The sequence below is a fragment of the Mus caroli genome, chromosome 3, assembly GCF_900094665.2.
Source record: "Mus caroli chromosome 3, CAROLI_EIJ_v1.1, whole genome shotgun sequence".
In the NCBI taxonomy this organism is placed as follows: domain Eukaryota; kingdom Metazoa; phylum Chordata; class Mammalia; order Rodentia; family Muridae; genus Mus; species Mus caroli.
In genome coordinates this window covers 48781995-48807535 of record NC_034572.1, presented here as the reverse complement: position 1 = coordinate 48807535, position 25541 = coordinate 48781995, and the positions used below count along the sequence as shown (strand labels likewise).

The 25541-nt window shown below is 44.5% G+C and overlaps 1 protein-coding gene across 1 annotated transcript in view; it reads right to left on the bottom strand.

Moving 5' to 3' along the window:
* Window positions 1–17960: 17960 nt before the first annotated feature.
* Window positions 17961–25541, bottom strand: part of Sohlh2 (spermatogenesis and oogenesis specific basic helix-loop-helix 2) — a 27375-nt gene continuing 19794 nt past the window's right edge. The window contains exons 9-11 of the mRNA XM_021158008.1: window positions 23461–23582; window positions 20060–20316; window positions 17961–19028 (exon numbers count right to left, since the gene is read on the bottom strand). Coding sequence (XP_021013667.1) covers window positions 18882–19028; window positions 20060–20316; window positions 23461–23582 — 526 coding nt within the window. The 3' untranslated portion in view covers window positions 17961–18881. The remainder of the gene's footprint in view (window positions 19029–20059; window positions 20317–23460; window positions 23583–25541) is intronic.

Below are 25541 nucleotides of genomic sequence, written 5' to 3'. Positions count from 1 at the left end.
CCATATGTCAAGATTCTATAGATAAGAAAGGCCATTTTCACATGCTCTGACAGTTTATTGGTTTGCTTGTTTTAGTGCACAGAAATTGATATTTTTTTTTAAATTTACAGTGACTTTGACAATATATCTATCTGAGTCATCCTCCTAGCCACCTTTCATATGAGCAGGAAAATATTCACTCACATAAAGTAAGTAGGTCTTATAAAGAAGAAAATCAACACATGCGTAAAAGTCAATCATGCAAATTCAAACATTACTATAGGAATAAGGCACGCTGTGAATCTGCAATCCTCACAAGAAATACAAATAGCATACATATAAATATATTTGCATGTACTTGAATATACACACATAGCATGCTAAAATAAATATTAAGCAGTAAATGACAATAACATGTCTTACTTAATAGCATCAGATCAATAAAAGAAACGACCATGTTCTATCACGTGGCTATCAATTCTGGGGGAAACACAACCCTTACACACACAAACGTGTACTAAATGGTTACAGGGCTGCTTAACTCCTGGGGCAGGAACAGAGGCAGTGACACTGAGGACTAAACATGGGCTCATGAAGAGCTCAAGGCGGCTTAAGCCACTTCCATGTTGTCTGTAAGCTTCCTCCCCTGTCTCAGCAGAAGTGGCCTGGAGATCTCTGATGTAATCCCTTACCATGATGGAGTAAAGGTTAACAAAGCCGGTACACAGGAATTCAATCAAAGCTCATTTTCCCTTGCCCTGTGGTAGAAATAACAGGTAGGCTTTTTTACTGGCATTAAGGTGAGTATTTTGGAATTCCACACATGACCAGAAAGCCACTTAAATTTAGAGGCTTATCTTAGAATTGAGGAAGCTGGGGGCCGCGAGTTTGCACCTGTCAGTGGTCACTCCCATAGTCTGGTTATATTGCCAGCTGCGACAGTCATATTCTGTCACACGTCTTTCTGGTCGGAAAGTGGGAAAGAACTGAAAGACACGTGTGACAGAGGTAAAACAGTTTTTCCTCAGGGAACAGTGCTTTTTTGAGCCATAGTGTGGTCTCCAAGCCAGGGGAAAAGCTGAACCCCACAATCCAATCCTATTTCAAATGCAGAAGCATTAGGGAGCTAAGCCAGGCTCCGCCCAGTGGGTGGTATCAAGATGACTAATCTCTAATTACATCCTAGGAGTGACAGCAGAGGCGGGTGAGCCTAGGCACTCAGCTGTCAAGCGAAAGGGCAGAAGTCAGGAGGGAGTGGCTGGCGACAGGTGCAGTTGTGGGCAGACCCAGTGAGGCCTGTAGGATGTGCAGAGCACAGTCTGGAAGCTCTTGGGTGCTCATTGCCCGCAAGCGCCGCTGCATTCTCCTGGTTCCCGAATAGCAATCCCCCCGCCCTCCCCCACCCCCCCAATCCCTACCCTTGCTTCCTTACTGTAACCCTGCCCAGCCAAGTCTCTTAAGGACTCTGTCAGTCTTCTCAGAGCCAGGCTAGACCCACACCAGCTGCTCAGGCCACGTGAGACCCACAAGGTCTGAAGCCGCATAATAAGGGGATGAATATTTCCACGTAGGAATTGCGCGACTGGATTAGGGAATGTAAAACACCCGGCTTCACAAAGAAATGGCTTTGTGGGTAGAATGCTCAAAGTAAGTCATGGCTTCCCAGATTCTCTCTGACATCAGCCCTACTTATGTTCTGAGGAAGCTTGGGAAACCGCGGATATTGCACCCCTGGCCAATAGGACTAGTCTGCAGTGTGCTACATCTTCGATACAAGTGGCTGGATTTTGTGCTTCCCTGAGCAGTTTTCTGTAATTGAGAATCCCTGATCTAAGAAACACAACCAGACAAACAGTACTAGCGTGAAAAACAATGGTTACAAAGACTAACGCTTGTGCTTGGATTGAATTCCTACAGTCCTCACGTGACCAGCTCTTTAAAATAAGAAATGCTTTAAAATGGAAAAGCAACCATGTGTTGAAGATAAGGAAGAACAGACAAAGAAAATTTACCTCACTATGTCTCTGAGACATAAGCTTTCCATTTGAGCCTTTAGGCCCTTCTAGAAATGAAACATATTTGACCTTGCAACTTGCTTGTGGGAGTTGGCTGCAGAAATGAAGACACACATACAAAGGGGGAGGTTTCTACCACAGTGAGTCCTCTAAGCAAGGGCCTGAATAGAATGTTAGCCATGCAATGTCTCCAAGTAAGTGGCTCACGGAGAGAGAACTGTGAGCACAGTGGCTCTGGGTAGGCCAAGTCCAGGAGCTGAAGCACACAGCACAGGAGGAAGAAAGCTGCCAGAAACAGTGATCCTGGGAGGATCAGGAATGTAAAAGGTCTCCTAACTTGTGATCAGGACTTTGTTTTTCTGCGAATGGGTAATGGGTTGAGACCCCACTGCAACAGGATGAATGGGGTATTTGGAGGCTGGGGGTATCGCTCACTTGGCAGAATACTTGCTTGCGTCGCTTGCATGAGGCTTTGGGTTCTATCTCCAGTATCCCAAGAATTGAGAGTGGTAGGGCATGCCTGTCATCTCCTTACTTGGGCGTTAGAAGCAAGAGACTCCCAAGTTCAAGGTCATGCCCAAACAGTGACTTTGAGGCCAGACTAGTAATTAAATAAATAGATAATCAGATTTAAATATCGAAAGACCATGATGGCTGGTACGGGAACAAAAGCAAACTTTTAGTAGCAGGGGGACTGGGTGAGAGCAGCTACGTTGACTGTGGCTTAGATCACATTGGTCACAACAGAGTGGATAGGAAGTTGCCATGTTTAGCAATCCAACGCTTAAAAGTGAAAAGATGGGACTGCCAGGCAATCACAAGGAGAGTAAAAAGAGCCAAGGATGAACCAAAGCCTCCTGGCTTACAAACAATGGACTTGCTTTTGGTGAGTGGAATGGAGGGCAAAGGCAGAACAGACAGCAAAGGGGTCAGCTTTTATCTCTATCTCTAAGGCCTCTAAGCCAGCCAGTGTCTTCCCACACAGTATGTTAATTAGCCCTAAGTCCATAGCCACCATGTCCTTTAACTGAATATGGACCTTCTGCATCCTGTTCACATTCCTGTGGACAGAAAATGTTTGATTGAACAGTATTTTCAATGGGGTCTTTTTTTTTTTTTAATCTTGTGCATACGACATCAGACCAAGAGTCACCTTTTATTTTTACTTGAGCAACAATTCCTGTTTTCCAAGCAGATTCTGAACTGTTAACAAGATAGTAGACTTCAAAGCCCCTTCAGGCAAGAAATCTCTGTACCCATAGGAGGGTCAGTCAGGCCAAAGGGAGAGGCCCAGAGCATTCACAGAGAGCCTCTTCTGGGCTCAAGGCTCCAGTGCTGTGGGTTTCAAAGACTCTTGTTCTCCACAGCTCTAAAACTCCCCAGGCACTCAGTTGTGTAAACCCACAGAAAAGAGACTGAGGTCAGCATCCTGTGAAGGACAATGGTCGGTTTAGTTCTATCATTACCCACAGGGGTTGCTGGTTTTCAGACCTGTCAATACTTTCCTCCCATCATCCTTTCCTGTTTTGTCCCCCCTCCTCTCCTCTCTATCCTCCCTCCTCCCCTTCCTCCCCTCCCTCTATCTCACCTCCTCCTCCTCCCTTCTTTTTCCTCCTTCTCCCTCTTTTCCTCCTCCTCCCCCTCCTCCTAAACCCAGAATCAATAGTTATCATCAAAGGTTTTGATTTCTGCCTGGAACCCTCAGGAATTGGCCCAGCAGCTGCTTCACCAGTTCTGGGAGGAAGCCATTGGTGCAAACCTTGCTCTCATTGGCTTCAGATAGAATCAACAACGACAACATCAGCCACACCAATAACAACAGAAGCCGACACATACGGTGTTTCTGCACACTTGGCCCATTCTCTAATCTGCCCACAGCCCTGCCAAGAATGTCCTCCTAATTCTGTTTTAACTGAACAGGATGTGGAGCATAGGGGTCTAAGTGACCCTGTCTTGGACTCCAGCTTAGGTTTGTAGGGTTCCAAAGTTCTTGACCATTGGCTTCTGGTACAACCCTGGTTAAAATTCTCATTTAAATGATTTTATTGTCATAGTCAGAAGAGAAGGCAAAGGAATTCTCTACAGACGGTTGGTATAAAGCAAACAGCTCGTCGGAATGGTTGACATAGCAACAGCCATGTGCAGGGCTTGGGTTACCTTGACGGGACCACAGTGGAGACAAAAATCTGTTTTGGTGAGTATAAATAACCCCCTTGAAAATGCTTGCTCCAATGGAGAGCACTTTTTTAGAGGGTGTACAAGCTAATGCAAAAGTGTGGGTCAGGGTGCTCCGGTGAAGGCAGTAGCCATGGATCTGTGGTTAGTAAATAAGCAAGATCATTTCTGAGACTGTAGTGGGCCTCTATCCTCTGACCATGACATGACTTCAGTCAGAGCAACACGAAGGAGACATTCATGAGATCATGGCTATTGCCTTGCCCTGGACTCGGAGAGTCATCAGACTCCCATCCGAGGTTCCAGCCACCACTCCTTCTCAACCCCCAGCTTAATGTGCTTTTGTGGGGAGATACAAAGTTGATTATGGTTTGAGGCCCCAGCAATTTGGCTTTCCTGAGTCATCTCCCATTCTGGGGTAGGGCTTTTCTGTCAGAGGCATCCAAAATCCTCTAAGTGATCTGATGGAATTCATTAGGTCACCCAGCTTGACTTGGGTAGCATTGGGTTTTGTGGCCTGGTGGGTGTCCCATCTCAGGCAACTAGACACTTTCTATATCCCGTCACCCAGGAGAAGTAATCCCATGGGGATCAGCTAAACATTAATCTATCAAGGGTGATCTCGGCAGAATGCCATGGCATGCGTGGATGTCAGGCGACAGCTCATAGGCATTGGTTTTCTCCCTCCAACAAATGGATCCCGGAGACTGAACTCAAGCTACCAGGTTGGGCAGGGAATGTTTCTACCTGCTGAGCCATCTCATTGGCCCTGAGATCAGTCTTTGGATGTTGTCATGCTAAGAGGTGGCTCGCTGTCTCTACAAAAACACCCACTGGTCCCACTGCCCTGGGCGAGTTAGGGAATTGGACAAAGCAAGGTGTGCTAATATTGGCAAAGTTTTAGATTTCAAGTAGATCAACTTACGGGCCCAGTTTTCCTGAGTCCTTTGAAAACAACATAGACTCAAATATACAGACCAATATCTAAGCTAAATGCTAAATAAGAATACTAAATGGACATTTCAAAAGCTTGGAATTCTCAACACCAAGAAAAAATATGCAGTCCTAAATAAAAACTAGACTTGGCTTTGGGTGAGTCATGTAACGGCGCCTGTCACCAACCCCCCTCGGCACCCCCCCCAAAAAAAAACTTTGTGATGTTTCCAGGGTTAAGAATGCAGAGCTGTGGGGCTGAGAGATGGCTCAAGGGTTTCTAGAGAACCTGGGTTTGGTCCCTGCATGGTGTCTCACAATTGTCTGTAATTACAGTTCAAGTGGGCTCTGCCACCCTCTTGTGGCCATTGTGGGCAGTGCACACATATGATGCACAAACACAGAGGGGCAAAACACTCATGCACATGAAATTTCAAACAAATAAAAGGTGGCTGTCAACAGCCATGCAAACCGCCCTGGCCAGGTTGTGCCTCTGCATTCCTAATTACCATCTCTAAAGGGTTCATGTTTTTCCCATGGCTGATCAATCAGCCTAGTCATCACCAACCTGTCCTTGCCATTATAAGTGAAGTTATTCTGGTCTTCAGGCCTTGAGTGAGCTTTCTGTGTTTGAAAAAGTATTGATTCCAACATCCAAAGACTCAGAACGTGGAAGCTTCGGTTTATTCTCCGCCGTAAAGCATCCCATTCTCATTTTAAGAATTACAGTTGTTTCCCAGAGCTATATTTGTTGTGGAGGTGTTAATTATTTCCTGGGCTAAATCCTGACAGCTGACCTAATTATCACAGGTCCACGCCTGAGGTTGCTTTATTGTGGCTCTGACTCAGCTCCTCTGAGGGACTGACCTAAAACTTCTCTTTTTAAAGCTGGAAAGTGCAATCCTACCATGGATTTACCACCACAGTCCCCATCCTCTGGGCCTTCATCTTCACTCTTATCCTCCAACCCAGTCTGCCCTCAAAGTCGCAACTAGGGGTCAAAAACAGCCTGGCACTCCTCTGTGAAAACCTCTGTTCCCTCAGGAAAAGGAGAAAGAACAAGTGCTTAGGCGCCAGTGGCTCCTGTTAGGTGTAACAACCAATGCTGAGCAAAAGAAAGCACACAGAAAGAAAGACAACCACACTCCAGGACAATTTCCCATAAGCATGGCTGTAGCCAAGGCAATAGCTCATTAGCTTCATAGGGATGAGCCGTCCTGGAGACTGTGAACAGCAGTTGATTTCTTGTCCTGGATGTTGCCTCGCAGTGTTTGCTTTGTGATAGCTCATAGAGGCACAGTCCTGGGACATGCACCACTTCTAGCAAGGTCATTGCACTGGAGCAGAAATGCAGAGGAGGATATGGGAGAAGAAACAAGTGTTAAGCAACCCTTCCCAGGGGCTGATCTCAGGGAAAGAAAGGCTGGTGTTACAAGTGAGCTGTGTTTTATTTACTAAGTGGGGGATTTAAGGGTGTTTATTTTGCTTTTAACAAGAGATTCAAACCTGCTGGGCTGCAAGACTTATCCTACATAAAGCAAGCCTATGGTATCCAGGAGCAGGATAGCACAGCTGCTGGGGGGGGGGGGTGTTCCCTTGTACCTGGGAGAGTGTGAGACAGAGGTGGTTAGAAGGTCCTCAAGCGAAGTGCAGAGGAGGACAACTGAGTCACAGAGCCACAATGTGGAGAGGGCAGTGCTTGGTAAGTGGCATGGTGATGGGACTGGTTATGTTGGCCTTTTGTGTGATCATTTCCGGTCACAGCTCTTTGGGGACAGCCGACAGTGGTGGAGAACACCATGATATGATGTGGATAGAAAAGTCCCTGGCTGTCTCTGGAGAAGGAGGAGGAGAACCTCAAAATACAACAAATTCCTAGAGATGAAAATGTGGATGGAATTCAGAATTAGGGCCACCAGAAAGGTAACTGAAATCCTGTCCATGTGTAGTAAACATTTCATCTTCCCTGGACAGCATCTCTATCTATGAACTGTCAAAGAGGTGAAAATTGCTCAATCTCTCTTTTTAAATTGTTATTTTTTTTGTTGTTGTTATTTTACTTATTTACATTTCAAATGTCGTCTTCCTTCCTGGTTTCCCCTCCACATATCCCCCCCCGCCCCCCCGCCATCAACAATAAGAGAACTTCTTGGGAAATCACCATCCCTGACCCAAGCTGTACAAACTACAGAGCAATAGTGATAACAACAAGCAAACAAAATGAATAGTATTGGTATAGAAACAGACAGGCAGGTCAATGGAATAGAATTGAAGACCCAGAAATAAACATACCTATGGTCACTTAATCTTTGACAAAGGAACTAAAACCATCCAGTGGAAAAAAAACAGTACATTCAACAAATGGTGCTGGTTCAACTGGTGGACAGCGTGTATAATGCAAATTGGTCTATTCTTATCTCCTTGTACAAAGCTCAAGTGTAGGTGGATCTAGGACCTTCACATAAAACCAGATACACTGAAACTAATAGAAGAGAAAAAAGGAAAGAGCCTCAAACTCATAGGCACAGGGGGACATTTCCTGAACAGAACACCAATGGCTCAAGCTCTAAGATCAACTATTGACAAATGGGCCCTCATAAAATTGCAAAGCTCCTGTAAGCCAAAGGACACTGTCAATAGGACAAAATGATAACCTACAGATTGAGAAAAGATCTCTACCAACCCTACATCAGATAGAGGGCTAATATCCAATATTTACAAAGAACTCAAGATGTTAGACTCCAGAGAACCAAATAACTATTTAAAAATGAGGTACAAAGCTAAACAAAATTCTCAACTGAGGAATCTTGAATGGCCAAGAGGCACCTAAAGAAATGTTTGACATCCTTAGTCATCAGGGAAATGCAAATCAAAATGACCCTGAGATTCTACCTCACACCAATCAAAAAAGCTTAAGATAAAACACTCAGGTGACAGCAGATGCTGGTGAAAGATGTGGAGAAAGAGGAACACTCCTCCATTGTTGGTGGGACTGCAAGCTGATATAACCACTCTGGAAATCATCCTCAGAAAATTGGAAATAGTTCTACCTGAAGACCCAGCTATACCACTCCTGGGCATATACCCAAAAGATGCTCCAACATATAACAAGGACACATGCTCCACTATGTTCACAGCAGCCTTATTTATAATAGCCAAAAGCTGCAAAGAACCCAGATGTTGTTCAATAGAAGAACGGATACAGAAAATGTGGTACAGTTACACAATGAAGTTCTATTCAACTATTGAAAACAATGACTTCATGAAATTTGCAGGCAAATGGATGGAACTAGAAAATATCATCTTGAGTGTGGTAACCCAGACACAAAAGAACATGCATGGTATGTACTCATTGATAAGTGGATATTAACCCAAAAGCTCAGGAAACCCATGATACAATTCACAGACCATATGAAGTTTAAGAAGAAGGAAGACAAAAGTGTGGATGTTTCAGTTTTACTTAGAATGGGGAGCAAAATGATCATGAGAGATAAAGGGAGGGAGGCACCTGGGAGGGAAAGATGAGGGGGAGGTAAAAGGGGGACAGGATCAGCTATGGGAAGAGACAGGAAAGACGTAACAAGGATCAGGAAATTGAACAGAAATATGTAACAGTGGTGGGTGGGGAATCTGGTAGAAAGTCCCAGATGCCAGGGAAACAAGAGGTTCCCAGGACCCAACAGGGATGACATTAGCCAACAGTCATTGTTGACATCTTTTCAAATATTTTTCCCTTATGTTGCTCTTTAAGGGCAAGCTAGCTACAACCTCTGCCAATTTTTCTCTCTGGCCACTTATCTTTGCTGTATGAATATGACGAGTGCTTTGCATGTTATGGAAACAAGCCATTTGACAGTCATATTTATTGAAAATGTGTGCATGCATGGGTGGGGATGTGCAAACATGTAGACTTAGGCGTCATTGTAACCCTTTGAAAGGAGTAGCCACTTCATATTTATAAAAATGCATGTCTGTTTTAAGGGCGTTACACCTTCATTTTTAAATTCCTAACATCTATTATATATCGTGGATTGATGTTTTTTGCTAAAGTGCAATACAGCTTTATTCCTGATTTTTCCCCCTCTGAGTGGCTAGCCAGTGACCCCAGTGTCCCGGTTAGATTATCCTGCTTTCCCCTAGCATACTAGAAATGTCAACATTATCCTCCCTGTCTTAAAAAGTGCTTATAATTTGACTTGAGGGACAAGGGTCCTTGAGATCCAGTTGTACTTCATCTACCTAATGACTTGAACCCTTTATTCTCACCCTTGCACGGGGCTCTGAAATCTGTGTCTGAAACTACATCAATCCCAGTTTCCTGCTATGCTTCTGGGTCTTTAACGCATTGATGTCCTTCTTGGACAATATTGACTGGGGGTGGATGTATGCTCAGCAAATAATTAATTAGGTCCCTCACTACTTGTTGTGAAAATGGAGATTGATTACTCTGGGAAGACTCTGTACGTCCCTGGAAATGGCTGGCCTTTGTATATAATGTTACATCCTTCCTTTAAAACTCACAGCCCTCTCCCTGTCTTGTTTGTTTATTTGTTTGTTTGTTTTTCTCCACTGCCCATGCATGCTACTCCATGGTAATGTGGCTGAACCTTCAAGCAAAGTGGTTACCAGAAAGAAGGCCATCACAGTCACTAAAATTAAGTCCATGCTTTTCCAATTTGTCTTCTGAACTGTTTATACAAATATCAACATCAGAGGCCAGTGTGAATGAGTTCTCTCCATGTGACCACAAAGAAACTAAAACATTCACACATCCCTAGTGATGACACAGCCATCACTATGATCTGGTTTACTCTTCAAGCCATTCATCTGCTCTTCTGCTACATCTGCTCCTCCTTCTGCTGCTGCTGCTCAGGCCTTGCTCTTCCTCCACCCTCGGCTTTCCCTTCATCTCCTGTTCTTCCTCCATTCTGCTATCCACTTTGGTGTCAATGTTTTTTTTTTTTAACAAGGTATTACATGTGTGTTATGCGTGTGTGTGTGTGTTGTGAGTTTATAGGTCTTCACAGAGGCCAGAGGAGGGCTTCTGATATCCTGGAGCTGGAGTTATAGGGTGGCTGTGAACTATCTGACATGCGTGACGGAACCAAACTTGGGTGCTCTCAAAGAGCAGGAAATACCACGAGTCATCTTCTCAGCCTCCTGATATCAACAACGTGCAGGCACACAGGGATGAGCCTCAACCTGTTGACGACTGACTGCCGGCGCCATCTCTGCTGATGGTGCTCCCTGCCCTTCCTCCCCCACCCTGTAAGCTTGCCTCCCCTGGCTTCTCCGAATCAAGTCCTTCTGCTTGACTTCCTGTGAGTTTTCTTCCCAGTCAACAGTTCCTGGAAAAGCCTGCCCTGATCAAACCCATCTACACAACTTCACAGGCCTCAGTTCCTGGGGAACGCATGCAGATGAGCTGAGCAGCCTCACTTCACGCTCGTGCTTCTAGGATCTGCCACATTCCCAGAGTTTATTCACCGTTCCACAATCCTCCAAAACAACTGGGATGTTCTTCTCTCTCCTACAATTTTTCCATCCACAGCACTCATATCACCAGTCTGCATCTGACCTGGTGTTTGCTGCCTCCTCCTGTACCCCAGGGGCAGACTACCTCAGAGGTCTCTCAGCAGCCTCTGGCTACTCAGGAACACGGCTCTGTTAACCTCTGTTACACTCCAAAGTCTTCCTTCACCACACCATCATTCCAAACAAGTAGGGAGACATTCAGACGTTTCTCGTTTCCTAAAACGCCTTATCCCAACTCTACATGCTCCATTTTTTTTTTTAGCATCTCCTGATTTGTGCCAGGTAAAGGATATCTACGCATGCTATTTCTTCTCTTTGTCTCTCAACCAGTCCAATCAGGCCGTGACTTCACCAGCCCAACATCACTGTTCACACTGGCACCAGCATTGGCTGGTTGCAGACTACTGACAACTTCTCACCCATCATTCCGCTCTTGCTCCCTGAAGTCTGCATTCTGTCCAACGGTCAGATCACATCCGTCTCCTCCTCCACTGGCTTCTGTCTAGTAAGAAACCAAGGTCCTGACGGAGGCACCTGGAGCCCAACATCATCTGAGTCCTCATATCTCCACCCCCTCCCTCTAGCCCTGCAGATCTCCCTCCATCTACAGGGGCACTGCCAGGTGACAACCTTTCCAGGCCCTGCTCTTTTATCTAAAAAGTTCTTCCCCAGAGCCATTACCTGGCTTGATGTCTCCTATTAGGTTTTTTTGTTTGTTTGTTTTTGTTTTGTTTTGTTTTGTTTTTCTGTATGTCACCTCATCAGAGCATCTCCTCTGACTTCCCTAACTCAAATAACATCCTCCCCCAACACTGCTTCCTTTTTCTTTAGGGTATTTAAGACTGCTCAAAAATAAATGAAAAGACATTTAACATCTACAGCCATTTATTTATAATCCCCCCCGGATCTCCTATTGGATCCACCAGTGCCCAAACCCTTCCTCCTCAACATGCCCCAATGATGCCCTATCCCACAGCCTGGAACTTGACTTCAGGAGTAACCTCTGAGCATCCACGGCCAGATAACTGACATTTTATATTTACTGCTATGTTCATTTCATGAATTTTCTGCTAGACCATTGAGAGATGGGGCCAGAAAATTGACTGCTAAATGAAAAAGATTCAGTAAACACCTAACTATTATTATATTGTTTGCGAAAACATACAAAACCAGGAACCGTATTCATATCATTGGAAAACTAAATATTATTTTAGATACTCAAAATAGAATTAAATTCTTCAGCAATTAAAAAAGGCAAAATCATGGTTTCAATTTTGTAAGAAACCAAAATGTGCCACTACGTGTATAATTTTCATCCTGCATGTTCATGTAATAATATAGAAGGAAACATGTCAGTATGTTATGAGTGGTTACTTTTGTAGTGTTGTTTGTCTGTGTGTTTTGTTTCTGTGAGACGGGGCATCACTATGAAGTTTTGGCTGGCCTGAAATTTGCTATGTAGGTCAGACTGGCCATGAACTCACAAAGGTCTTCCTGCTTCTGCCTCCTCAGTGCTGCTGAGTTTAAGACTTAACAAGAGGGAAAGAGTCCTAAGGGCTCAATGGAACCCACCAAATGCCCTTGCTATTTAGAGTCCTGTGGAGCTGAGAGGAGAGGAACAAGCGACTTTAAGGACTGAGATCTCGCACAGTGTCTTAGTAAGGCACACAGATTGCTAGCAGGCAGACGATACAAGAAATGCCTTGTGCTGTGAGGGTCTGATAGGTGTCAGGAACTTAACAACTGTAGCCTCAATCTTGAACATTAATAAGGAAAGTAATATGGTTATTAATGTAAAAGGAAAGAAATAAAGGGAGGGAAGGAAGTTACCTGGCAGATTCAGAGTGGCCCGATAAAGTTTATGATGTAATTGTGACTTCCGCTCTGGTGTCTACATGTTCCCAAGACGTGTAGCTGCCTCTTGTGAGAGGCTTGCTCGTGTGTCTGAACAGCAGACAAGCATCAGTTATTGGATGATAGAAAGAACAGGCTGTATTCATGACGAAGGGGAGGCTGGAAAGTGGGAAAGAGTGGTATTAGGGACTTGGGGAGGTGGGGCCTGGATATGGGGGAACAACTGCAGACGGCTCCCCTGCTTTTGTGTAAGAGGGAGCAGACCGGTCATGCAGACAGTGAAAAGCAATTTTCAGCTGGAAGTTTGCCACAACTGGTGTGGATGTGACTAGTATTCCGGAGCTCTCAGTAGCAGCTGTAGAAAATACCCAAATGACACAGAGCCAATTCTAGTAGCAGAGATTTAACATTTTAACCCAATTTCTCTAACGCGCTTAATCTGCACTGAGTTGCTGGCCAGGCATCTTTTCATAAGCTAAATACGTCCTCAGTGACCAGACCACTTACACAAACACATGGGTGTTCACCTTTGCTGAGCCTGTCAGGGCTTTGACATGATGTGCCTCGTCACAGAGTGGACTCCTACCCACACTGCTGGAGGGGTAGAGAACTGGTTATACTTTTCCAGCCTTGACTGGACCAGGGTCAAGTTTCTATATGAAAATATCTTAGCATGCTCTCTCTGAATCTGCCCTCTGCTGACACAATCCCTCCATTTTTGTGCATCTGTAGACTTTCCATTTCGGACAGAATTGACAGCGATACAACATATAAACACATTCTCTACCAGACAAATCCTAGGGTAGGTTTTTTAAAAGCTCTGGGAAGTCTTGTGGCCAGCAATAATATTTACATTGTAATCCAGCCATCTTGATTCACAGGGTGAAGGCAACTGGTGGCCAAGAAAGGAATTCCTTTCTCCATGTTCAATTTCCCACAAGTCTCTAGATAACTGGCAAGGATTTTGAGCTCAGTAGATTCTGCAGGAATTTCTCCCAGGCATGGGGTTGACATTAACCCTTTAAAGCGCCCCTTTGTCATGCCAAGACAATCTGTTTGTATACAGTTTTTCCCCCAATAATATTTTTGCTTCTTAAAAAATAAAAAAGCTTTTTGGGGCTCCCACTTGTCTCTTTCCTTGAATTCAGTCAAAGGCTTTGGGGCATTTTTGCCCAGCATTTGACTTACTTCTGCCACTCTGAAAACGAGCTTACTACTGCATTGGGAAAGGAATGTTACAGAACACCTTCTAGCAACGGGTTCAGAAATCAGGATTTTGGGAGCTGGAAGACGGTTCTGTGACTAAGAGAACGGGTTGCTCCTGCAGAGGACCCAGGTTCAATTCCCAGAACCCACATGGTTGCTCACAAGGATCTGTACCTGCAGCCCCAGGGGATTCAGTGCCCTCTTTTGGCATCTTCAGGCTCCAGATAAGAAAGTGGTGCATACATACACGCAGGCAAGGCACATAGAAACCCTTTTAAAAGTCAGTATTTAGTAATTAAAGATAGTTCAAGTATAGCATCCCACTAGGAGATAAAATCAGCATGTCAATTTGACATTTTTGAATATAGTAAATAAAATAAAATAGACCTCCAGAGTTTAAATCCAGCAGGCTTCTCACTCCTTGCTGTTTCCTGAACATGGGTTTTAACATGGCACAGGGGAGTGCCAGGATGAGCCTAAAGCAGGAGAGAGATCACTACCTTCTTGGCTCTGTCTGTGCACTGACCCCGATTCTCAGTATTTTACTTTTCAGTAGTTCCTAGTTCAAACATGAGTTGAGACTGTGGGGGAAAATAATCTTTGCAACACTTGCAAGGTTGAAACTTGTTTCGGGTGTTTTTAAAATGGTGCAGTTTTGCCTAAGCCCTAAGCCTGAATTTTTAAATCAGGCTCTTATGTTGAGGGCAAGCTAAATGGAATAAGAATTTAATGTTTTATAGAATGCTATCAGTTCTTCTCTCATGCCCATCTCAGAGAAAAATTAAACTGGCAAGAAGTGTTTGTTTGCAAAGACCACTTTTCAAAACAAGTTGACTAGACATTCTAGAAACCCATTTCTCTGAAATCGTACTTAGCACACAGTATACCCGCTTCCTAGTAACCTTCGCGTTGAGAAAAGCATTCTTAAAAAGCTTCATAGGAGTTTGAGAAACACTTAGCAGCATACAAGATCTGTTGTTAAAGCAATCACAGCTGCCCGTGTTCTCCAATTATTTTATTGTTTTCAGAAAGATGATTATCCTGGAATGTAAAACCAACCTTGAAAAACAGAGATAAGGAGTTTCTCAAGTCTTGCACAGGGGGTTCTGTGTTTCCATGGTGATGAAGCCAGCTCTTGATACCAGATTAACAAAGGTGATCCGATGGTTCCTGCTTTGCTTCCTCATACCACATACCAGGGAGCCCACAAAGCGGAGGAGAGCCAGCGGCCAGCAGTACTCCTGCAAGCTCGACAGAAAACTGCCAAGAGGCTCTGGACTGGTATCAGTCCGCCAGGGTTTCCAGTGTTCACTGTTTTACAATGGTAGTCTACTTTATTTTTTATTAGATAATTTCTTTATCTACATTTCAGTGTTATCCCCTTTCCTGGGGAAATAATAATATTTTCCCTCTGAAAACCCCGTATCCCATACCCTCTCCCCCTGCTCACCCACCCACCCACTCCCACTTCCCTGTCCTGGCATTCCCTTACACTGGGGCATCGAGCCTTCACAGGACCAAGGCCCTCTCCTCCCATTGATGACCTACAAGGCCATCCTCTACTACCTATGCAGCTGGAGTCACGGGTCCTTCCATGTGTACTCTTTGGTTGGTGGTTTAGTCCCTAGGAGCTCTGGGGGTACTGGTTGGTTCATATTGTTGTTCCTCCTATAGGGCTGCAGGCTCCTTCAGCTCCTTGGGTCCTTTCTCCAGCTCCTCCATTGGGGACTCTGTGCTCAGTCCAATGGTTGGCTGCGAGCATCCACCTCTGTATTTGTCAGGCACTGGCAGAGCCTCTCAGGAGACAGCTATAACACCTTCTTTACAGTCTTTACTCCCTCTCGATAGATCCTAAATCTAGCTTCCTCTCTTTTAGTGGAGTCAGAATGTTTTGTTTTGTTTTTTTAATAAATCTATAAATGTTTCTAGGTTTGAGGTCAATGAAAAATGACTGCTTACCTATTCATTTTCCATGTCTGCTACAGGTATCTGCATCCATTTAGGTGTATAGGGAGTGTTGAGGTGGGGTAATCAGATATATACAAATATATCTGTCCGTGCAGAGTGCTAGGTACCAGCACTGGAGGTTGTGGCCTGGAAGTTGATCAAACAAGCTCCCTCCCACAACTATGGATAAGTGATTACTCATACAGGAGAACTATCGATCTTTTAGAAATCAAACTGGAATCCCTGATGGACCAGGCATATCATCCCAAGGAATCAGGCAGACCACATGGGAGAGTGACCAAAGGGAGAGTGACCAAAGGGAAGCGAGTCCCATTCAAAGGTTTATTTACGGTGCAACAGATAGCTAGTTGTTCCTTTGTTTACTAGACAAAGACCTGGCATTGTCGAAGCTTAAAAACTCCTAGAAGCTAGAAATAAGGAGAAATTTAGACACACATGATTCAAACAACCAAAACAACAACAACAACAATAACAAAACCCAGCAGCCACTGCTCTCTCTTGTGCTGTCTTTGAGGGGTTTACCCCATATACGTGAAATCTCTGGGAAGCTGTCGCCATAGAACACTGAGAAGCCCAACCAAGTGGCTCCTTGGGATGAATTGTGTAGTAACAGGAAAGGCTGACATCATCTGTCATTCAGGTCTCCTGCCCATACTGTATGTATCTGGATGCAATTAGGTAGCATCCACAAGAGCAACCTGCCACACTGCAAATAACAATTAGGGCTGTTACTCTTTCATGACATTCTGCCAAGTATAGCTTTCCTAGTTTCTCAATGAACTTCATTCCTAGCCACAGAAGATGGAAGCACAGGGGTCTGCCTTCATCCTTTGCTCCTCCACATTGGATATCTACCACATCTTGCTAATTCTACCACTAACTGGAACCTAGAAGCGATCGTTTACTCTAGGCAATCTCCTTGTACATTTTTTCATTAAGAAAAGAATACCATACTGTCTCATGACCTGCCAGCTTGGTTTTTAAAAGAAAATCCTGGAGCGGGAGAGGTGGGATATCAGTGGATAAGTGTTCAAAACTGAACACGACTATGTGTGCCTGTAACACCTGCTTAGAGGGGTGGATACAAAAGGAATCTAAGAGCTGGCCTGCCTGCCTGCCAGCCTAGATGAACCAGAAGCTATGGGTTCGATGAACAGCCCTGGCTCAAGGCAATAAGGCAGACCGCAATGGAGAATGACACCGGACATCCTTCTCTGGCCTCTGCATGTGTGCACACAGGCATATGTGCCTGCATATCCACGTGCATGCACCACAGACAGATAACATATAACCATGCACAAAATGAAAATAAAATCCTACAGGCTGAGGCCGGCTAAGATTTGGTTGAGAGATGAGCTTATCTGGAAGAGCATAATTTATTAAAAATAAAATTCTCACCTAGAAGATTTTGGACACTTGCATGAAGTTTAGGAGTCTGGAACTGGCTGTTGTATGTGACTATCCTCTGACTGCAACTGCCATCTTGGGAATTCAACACTGCCTTGACCGTACATGGCTTTGCGGAGGGGCTAGAGTATATAGGCTGAGGAAGACCAGAGAAAGGGTGCTCCCTATAGGTAGCCACAGGACAGCCATCATCCCTAATAAAGTAGTTTTAGGTACAGCCTTTGCTGGTGGGACACCAACACCCCTGAAATGATCTCTTACCTGTGCTTTGTAAGGAAGCGTAATGAAGTCATTGGCTCCTCAGAGAGAACTTTGGGGACCTGCACCTTTGTCTGTAGTTGGGATCTTGGGAGAAGTAGTTCCCATGTTTCCCCCAGGGATGGAATTTTAGCATCAACAGCCTCGAATAAAAAGACTTTAAGTATGAGTCGGGCAGGCTCCTGTTCACATTGCAAGGAAAATGGGGATGGAGAGAGCAATGAGCGGAAAAATGGCTCCTGGAGTCATGCCCAGTGAGTCTTTTCTCCTGGAATCCCCGGCCATCGCCTCTCTCAGAATCCAGGTATTGACCCGGAAATACCCCCCCCCCCATTCAAGCAGCATGTCCAGCAGTAAAAGAGGCCAGCCAAGGATGGAACATTGCTTACAGAATCCAACACATCTCAACAACTTCTCTTCCAATAGCAAAGCAACTGCAGCTGGGACTATTGACCCTCATTATCCATGTAAGAGGCATAGAACCTTTGTTGGACACAATCCTTCACACCGTGCACCCCAAATCCACAGAGTTTGTCATTTTGGCATCTTCAAAGAATTTATAACCAGAAAAAAAGCCAAAGTAATTATTAAGTTTCTCAAAAGCTTAATGAAATCAAATTCCTTGCACACTATTATTAAAAGAGAAAACATTTTATTAAACAAAACAATGGATTACAGGGTAAACCTAGACACTTTAACAATAAAACTTTTGTGTAAGAACATTTCAGTGAAATATAAAACAGCCATCCTTCTCTCCCCTTGTTTCCAACAGTTGCTCAATCGCCCTGTTAAGGAAAGGACAGAAATGTGTGGGTTCAGCAAGGAAAGTAATGCCTCCTGGCTGCCATTCTACTCACAAGCCTGTAAAACCCAGCGGAAAGCACAGCAATCTACCCACATCGCCAACCGGGCAGGGCTGCCGCTCCTTATCTCCTGCTTATCTTAGTTTGGATAATGACGGAAGAAGGGGGCTCTTTCAAATGCCAATCTAGAAAAGATACCAACAGAAATCAATGACAGAGCCAATCACCAGGCTGCAGGAGCCATGCGTGCTGGCCTGCCTGGCCGTAGACGCTTACATCCACATGGGCCTTCTTTGTAGTATGGTTTTCACAGTAATGTCACAATTACTTTTTGGTAGAATTAATGTGTGTGTGGGTCACTTGGGTTGCCGCTGCTTGCAGCTCTCTGGCCAGGGAAATCCCAACATGGATGAAGATGCCTGAGAACACAAGGCTCTCACTGTCATCAACAATCTTTCTATGCACCTTTGGATGGTTCTAGCACATTTATCAGACAACGGGGTCAGCAGATTTCAAGTATCTTTCTTTGTCCCTTCTTCCTCAACTGAACAACTGTGCCCGGCACGTGGTCTAGAATATGAGCCCCACACATGGACTGTTAATACCACCCAGACTGTTGGGAGGGAGAAGTGCACATTAATTGAGTTTAGTCCATTCTTACAATGTCACAAATGCATTTCTGCATCATGAAAGTTAATAAACTAACATCAGGCAACCAAACCTACATATTTTCAAATATTAATTTTTCTTAAAAGTAACTACTGTCGTGAGGCTGCGGAGATGGCAGAGCAGGTGGCTGAGAGGCCTTGTGATCTGAATCTGACGCACGGAATCCACGAAAGATGCTGGCCGAGGCAGCGCGAGAACTGGCTGGAAGCTCATGGCCTGGAGTGCACTGCAGCAGAGACAAGAGAGAAGCCTCAGCAGGGAAGAAAGGAAGAAACAATTCCCAAGAGTTGTCCTCTGACCTCCACATGTGCACTGTGGCGAGCACACAGACACACATGCACACAAACATGAACACATACATATTTCAAAAAACAAAACACAATGAAAATAACAAAAATAATGATTTTTATGATAACTCTACACATAAGGTAAGTACATGTCAGCAACTAGAAACTAAAGTGAAGAGATGCCCTTCACTCTCTAGTGCTGGCCAGCCACCCACACTTCTCTGCTCAGCTCTGATTCCAGACCCCCTGGGAGGTTAATTCTTTGTCTCAAGATCTTGGCTTAGACCGCAAGTATTTCTCCATGGGTCAGCAGTAACTAACTCAACTATATGTCCTCTATCATCATGCTTCAACCCATACCACAGCTGCCTGCTTCTCTGGTTGTATCCCGGACACTTCATGAGTGTGAGCATAATGTCTGTAGACACTACTTCCCCAGAAATACCAGTAAGCACAGATTCAAAGCATGATGGAGCCCAAATGACTGGTGCATACAAACCGGTATTTGAACTCTGTCTAATGGAAAAAGAGGATGGGTTTTAATCCAGTGAGGGAATCTACTGATGCCGAGAGACAACAGAGGCTGTTAGGGGTCAGCTGAGAATGAAGAACAAAGAATGGGCTGTCACATCCAAGGAATTCCGAGTAGAAGCACAGAGGAGAGGGAGAAGTAACTAGATCCAAAAAAGTCAGTTTCCACCTGGTCACCTAATGCTAGACTAGCTAGGCCACATCCAGATTCATGACAGCAGACATCCAGACACCGGGTCTGCAGCGTGGAGAATAGGGGACTGGGTTAACTACAGCAATTATCACCGTTCACATAGTGACTTAGAAACCAGCTCAGCTCTTGTGGTGCAAGCTGAGCTTTGAGACCAGGGCATTAACAGCCGAGTGTGGCTCAGGGCCTTTGGAGGCTTGAGAGGTTCCAGTGTCACCCACAGACCACAGAAGTCTCTTACTCACTTACCAGGCAGTTGGGACTGGTTGGGCATGCTGGGCAAAGCATGGCATTGCAGTGCTGAGGAATAAAGTTGGACACACTGGGTGCAGTAGGTGGTAAATAAGTGGAAATGTTCTGATTTGTCCTGGCAACTGCCTCATGGGGAGAGACAGGTCCAGAAGTGTATTTGACAGAGTGGAAGGAATTCAGAGAGAGGTCCGTGCTGGGGACGCGAGTCTTATAAAGATCCTCAATAGAGCTCTCGGGAACAGAGCCTGGCTGACCTGTAACAAGAAGGAAAACAGGTATCTGTGAGCACTGTGCTCACCTCTGTGGCTCTCACTACCGTATTGGAAATGCATGGCTTTCTATCTCATTTCCTCGTATTGACACAGCTACTGCACTTAACCACTGGTGGATAACCCAGTGCCTATTCCTGTAACAGCTCGATACAAACACTGCAGGTTAGCATTCGTGTATCTCAAGAGATTTCAGAGGCCAGGCATCGGTGTGTGTGTGTGTGTGTGTGTGTGTGTGTGTGTGTGTGTGTGTGTGTGTGTGTGTGTGTGATTGGCTACCATCATAACCAAACTGACCATCTGTTCTGGTTAGTTTTATGTTAACACAACACAAGCTGGAGTCATCTTGGAAAAGGGACTCCCAATAAAGAACATTCTTCCCAAAGAGTAGCAAGTCCACAGTACATTTTCTTATTGATGTGGGAGGGCCAGCTCTGGGCTAGCGGTCCTGGGATTAGAAGGAAGCAAGAAGAAAAAGCCAGGGAGCAGCACTCTTCCATGACCTCTAATTCAGTGCCGGTCTCCAAGCTCCTGCCCTGAGCTCCTGCTCCAACAGCCTTACAATGCAAGCTGTCCGATGAAACAAACCCTTCCCTCCCCCAAGCTGAGTTTTGGTCATGGTGTCTCACCATAGCAATAGAACCCCTAACTCCACGCCTCTAAAGCAAGGAAGAACATGAGAGAAACAAAACAAAACAAAGACACAAAAAATAAATACATTAAGCTACAAAGAAAACTTGGCTTATTTTTTTCTTACAAGTAAAGTAGGTTAGACCAACACACAGTTATATTTTAGTTCTACAAAGTAGCTAGAATTCAAAGATTTGTAAAACATGTAATGCTTTAAAAGTAGTCTCCAGGGCTGGAGCACTGGCTCAGTGTTAAGAACACAGCCCACTGCTGTAGAGGACTGAGCTAGGTTTCCAGCACACACAACAAGCAGCTCACAACTCCAACTCCAGTTCCAGATGCTTCAACACCCTCTTCTGGCCTCCACAGGTACTGCAGATACATGGTACATATGCATACAAGCAGGGAAACACTCGCACACATAAAATAGATAAATGTTTTTTAAAGTTAAGAGATAAAAATGGGATGACCAATCTAGAGGGAAAAATTATATACAGTTCTAGCATAACTGTGTCTTTCCCCGAGTGGTCTCTCTGGGTGATGTAATTTCACAAAACATTCAAGTACAGAAAATCCTGAACATGCTGTCATCAACAGTTTTTACAGAACATAAACAGTGTTTTGTATAAAGGTATATCATTAAGAGGCCCTGAGCATGGCCCCACCTTAATTTGGATCACTTTAATCCTTCCACGTCACACTGAGCCACGGGCACTCTGAGTAGCTTAATTGCATTCTTTTATGTTCCCCTAGTCTCCTCCAATCTCCCAGGTGATAAAGAGAAAGGCCTAAATAGACCACTGAAGTGTCCTGCATTTATTTCCCTAACTTCAGGACCAAGGAGGGCTGTGTTCTAAGTTGGCCCCTTCTCTTCTGACTTTGGACACAACCGTAGAAATATCATTTGTCCCAGAACTGCCCCTGTTCCCCTAGACATGCATGGCATGTCTCTGTGCATGGCATGGGGCATCTATTGTGCTCTTAGACACACTAAGCAGTGCAGTTTGCTTTTGTGATCCTGTCTGCCACTGAGTTTCATACAAAGAAGGACTGCATCTCATCTCTCCATGCACTGCCATTGGAGGCAGGGATGCCAAGCTGAGAACCAGAAGACAGTTTTGCAATTAGTTGGGAGAGTGAAAGTCAAGGATATTCCCAGCACGGGGGGATACCACGACAACACAATTCTTAGGGGGAAGGAATCAGAAAGAGTTACAAAAGGCACTGAGGACAGGAGACTTCCTGTCACTCAGCACCAGCCACTCGATTAGAAGGTCTGCATTTTACTGGCTCCTCCATGAGGAGAGTAGCCTTCAGGAACACTAAAAGCCACACACTGGACCTTGATTCTTTCCCTCCAGCTTGGTTCATTCCCACCATTATTTCCATAACTATGTGGGAATGCCAAAGACTGCCAAAAATATAACAGAAGGGCCTCTGGAAGGAGGGTTGCCTATGTCCACATGCGTATTTGTAGTATATGTATTTCTTGACCTCCACTGCTCTAGTGTGGTTGCTCTACTAAAACTATAGCTATGAATAAAGCGGGAGGGGAAACTTCCTGCCTTCATGGAGCTGCACTGTAATGGAAGAAGGCAGCCAATAACAAAGCACACACGTTAAGAGCACAGGTGGTGAGTACCCTGAAGACAAGTCCAAGTGGAAACGTGGGCAAAGAGTGGGCTATACTGTGTGTACACACAGGAAAGAGTGCCTTTAACTAGGTGGTCCAGACGGACTCAGAGTAGAGCCTCTAAATAAAGGCCTGGGAGAAGTAAATAAATGAAGGTCCTAAATGCTCAGCACAGCATCAGCACTGATACAGTGAGCATGGTCAGTCCTCTGCATCACCGAGCTGGGGATTAACTAACCATGGAGTCAAAGGATTTGTTCTCTGTTTTAAAATCAACTACAGTGAGGCTATACAAAACATGGACAGACTTGGTTCTTTAAACAATGTAATGTAACAACCATCTGTGTACATTTACATTGTATATCAGGTATCATCCAACCCACAACAGACTCTAAATAAGCAGCAGTATATGCCCAGCTTATATGCAAATGATATTCCATTTTATAGAAGGGACTTGAGACTCTGAAGAGCTGGTATCTGCAGAGGGACTTAGAACCAACCCTACATGGGTATAAGTTCTACTATGTAAATCCTGCTCTGATTCCTAGTCCCCTGCTTTGTGATATCCTACTGTGTGAATGGTGCCATGCTTGTCTCTGCCATCTCAGACTAAATCGTCTAGCATTAGGAGTTAAGTGGTTCCTTCCTGGGGTCTCTCTGTCAGGAATTCTGCCACAGTGACACAAAAGGAACTAAAATACTCAATTTAAGTACTTCAAGATGGTGAAGCCAGGACTCACTGGGCAATGTTTCAACTCCACGTGACCACGTGATTATACAGGAGATGAATAGGGAGTCAGGGGGGCCAGGGGCTGCAGAGCCTTTCTTCACATGCTCTGTGAGCTACAGTGTTAGGCACTGCTCACCTCTCACTGCTCCCTCCAAAGCTCCTCCTCCAGCAGTCATGGAGTACACATTCAGGCCCCGATCAGCCAGGAGCTGAATCTCTTGCACAGGTGAGAAAGCGCTGGTCAGCATGGCATCTTCCCTGGGAAGACAAGAAAGATTCACTTCACACATCCCTCCAGGTAGACAATACCAACAGTGCTGGATTCAAAGGCTTTTCTGAACTGTGTTTTAAAAGATGTGTTTAACTGGGTCACCTTGGGTGCAGAGTCGGCGGACACACCTAAGGTCCCTAGAGGACTTTCCACACAATCTTAGGACCTCTGGTGAGTGGAACACAACTTCTGTTCCAATCCAATCATGTGGGACCTGAGACAGCATTAGGGAAACAAAAAACCCCGCCTGACCAGGGTCACAAGTCCCTTCCGGTCTGCGTCAGCACCGGATCACCTTGGGCTCATAGTCGGCAGACACTCCCAAGGTCCCTAGAGGATTTTCCACACTATCTTAGGAACACTGATCAGACAGCTCCACGCTCCTAAAAGTAGACACCACTTCCAAGGCACTGCAACATGCCCAGGATCTTTGACAACAGGATCCCAGGATAAAAAGAGCTTGGTCACACCAGTATCTCAGGGTCTCAGAGGAACTTGACTGCCAAGAACTCTGACACACCCAGAATCTCAGGTTCACAGGAGCCCACAAGCAAAGGATTACAGAGAAAGCTGGACTCTAAGGAGCCCTGAATCAACTGGGATTATAGGAAAGACAGGCTCTAATCAGATATATTGAGGACAACAAATACTTGAGATAATGAGATGGCAAGAGGCAAGCGTAAGAACAGAAGCAACAGAAACCAAAGGTACTTGGCATCATCAGAACCAAACTCTACCACCATAACAAGTCCTGGATACACCATCACACCAGAAAAGCAAGACATGGATCTAAAGTCACTTCTTATGATGATGATGGAGGACCTTAAGAAGGAAATAAAGGAAGATACAGGTAAACAGCTAGAAGCCTTTAAAGAGGAAACACAAAAATGCCTTAGAGAGTTACAGGAAAACAATACCAAAAAGGAGATGGAATTAAACAAAACCAACCAGGATCTAAAAAGGGAACAAGAAACAAAGAAAACCCAAAGAGAGACAACTCTGGAGATAGAAACCCTAGGAAAGAAATCAGGAAACATAATCAGCAACAGAATTCAAGAGATGGAAGAGAGAATCTCAGGTGCAGAAGATTCCATAGGGAACATGGACACAACAATCAAAGAAAATGGAAAATGCAAAAAGATCCTAACTCAAAACATCCAGGAAATCCAGGACAAAATGAGAAGACCAAACCTACGGATAATAGGAGTAGATGAGAATGAAAATTTTCAACTTAAAGGGCCAGCAAATATCTTCAACAAAATTATAGAGTAAAACTTCTCATACCTAAAGAAAGAGATGCCCATGAACATACAAGAAGCCTACAGAACTCCAAATAGACTGGACCAGAAAAGAAATTCCTCCGGATACATAATAATCAGAACAACAAATGCACTAAATAAAGACAAAATATTAAAAGCAGCAGGGAAAAAGGTCAAGTAACATATAAAGGCAAGCCTATCAGAATTATACCAGACTTTTCACCAGAGACTATGAAAGCCAGAAGATCATGGACAGAACAGATGTTATACAGACACTAAGAGAACAAAAATGCCAGCCCAGGCTATTATAGACAGCCAAACTCTCAGTTACAATAGATGGAGAAACCAAAGTATTTCATGACAAAACTAAATTTACACAGTATCTTTCCATGAATCCACCCCTTCAAAGGATAATAACAGAAAAAAAAAACAAGGACAGAAACTACGCCCTAGAAAAAGCAAGAAAGTAATCCTTCAACAAACCTAAAAGAAGACAGCCACAAGAGCAGAATCCCAACTCTAGCAACAAAAATAACAGAAAGCAACAATTACGTTTCCTTAATATCCCTTAATATCAATGGACTCAATTCCCCCAATAAAAAGACATAGACTAACAGACTGGCTACACAAACAGGACCCAACATTTTGCTGCTTACAGGAAACCCATCTCAGGGGAAAAGACAAACA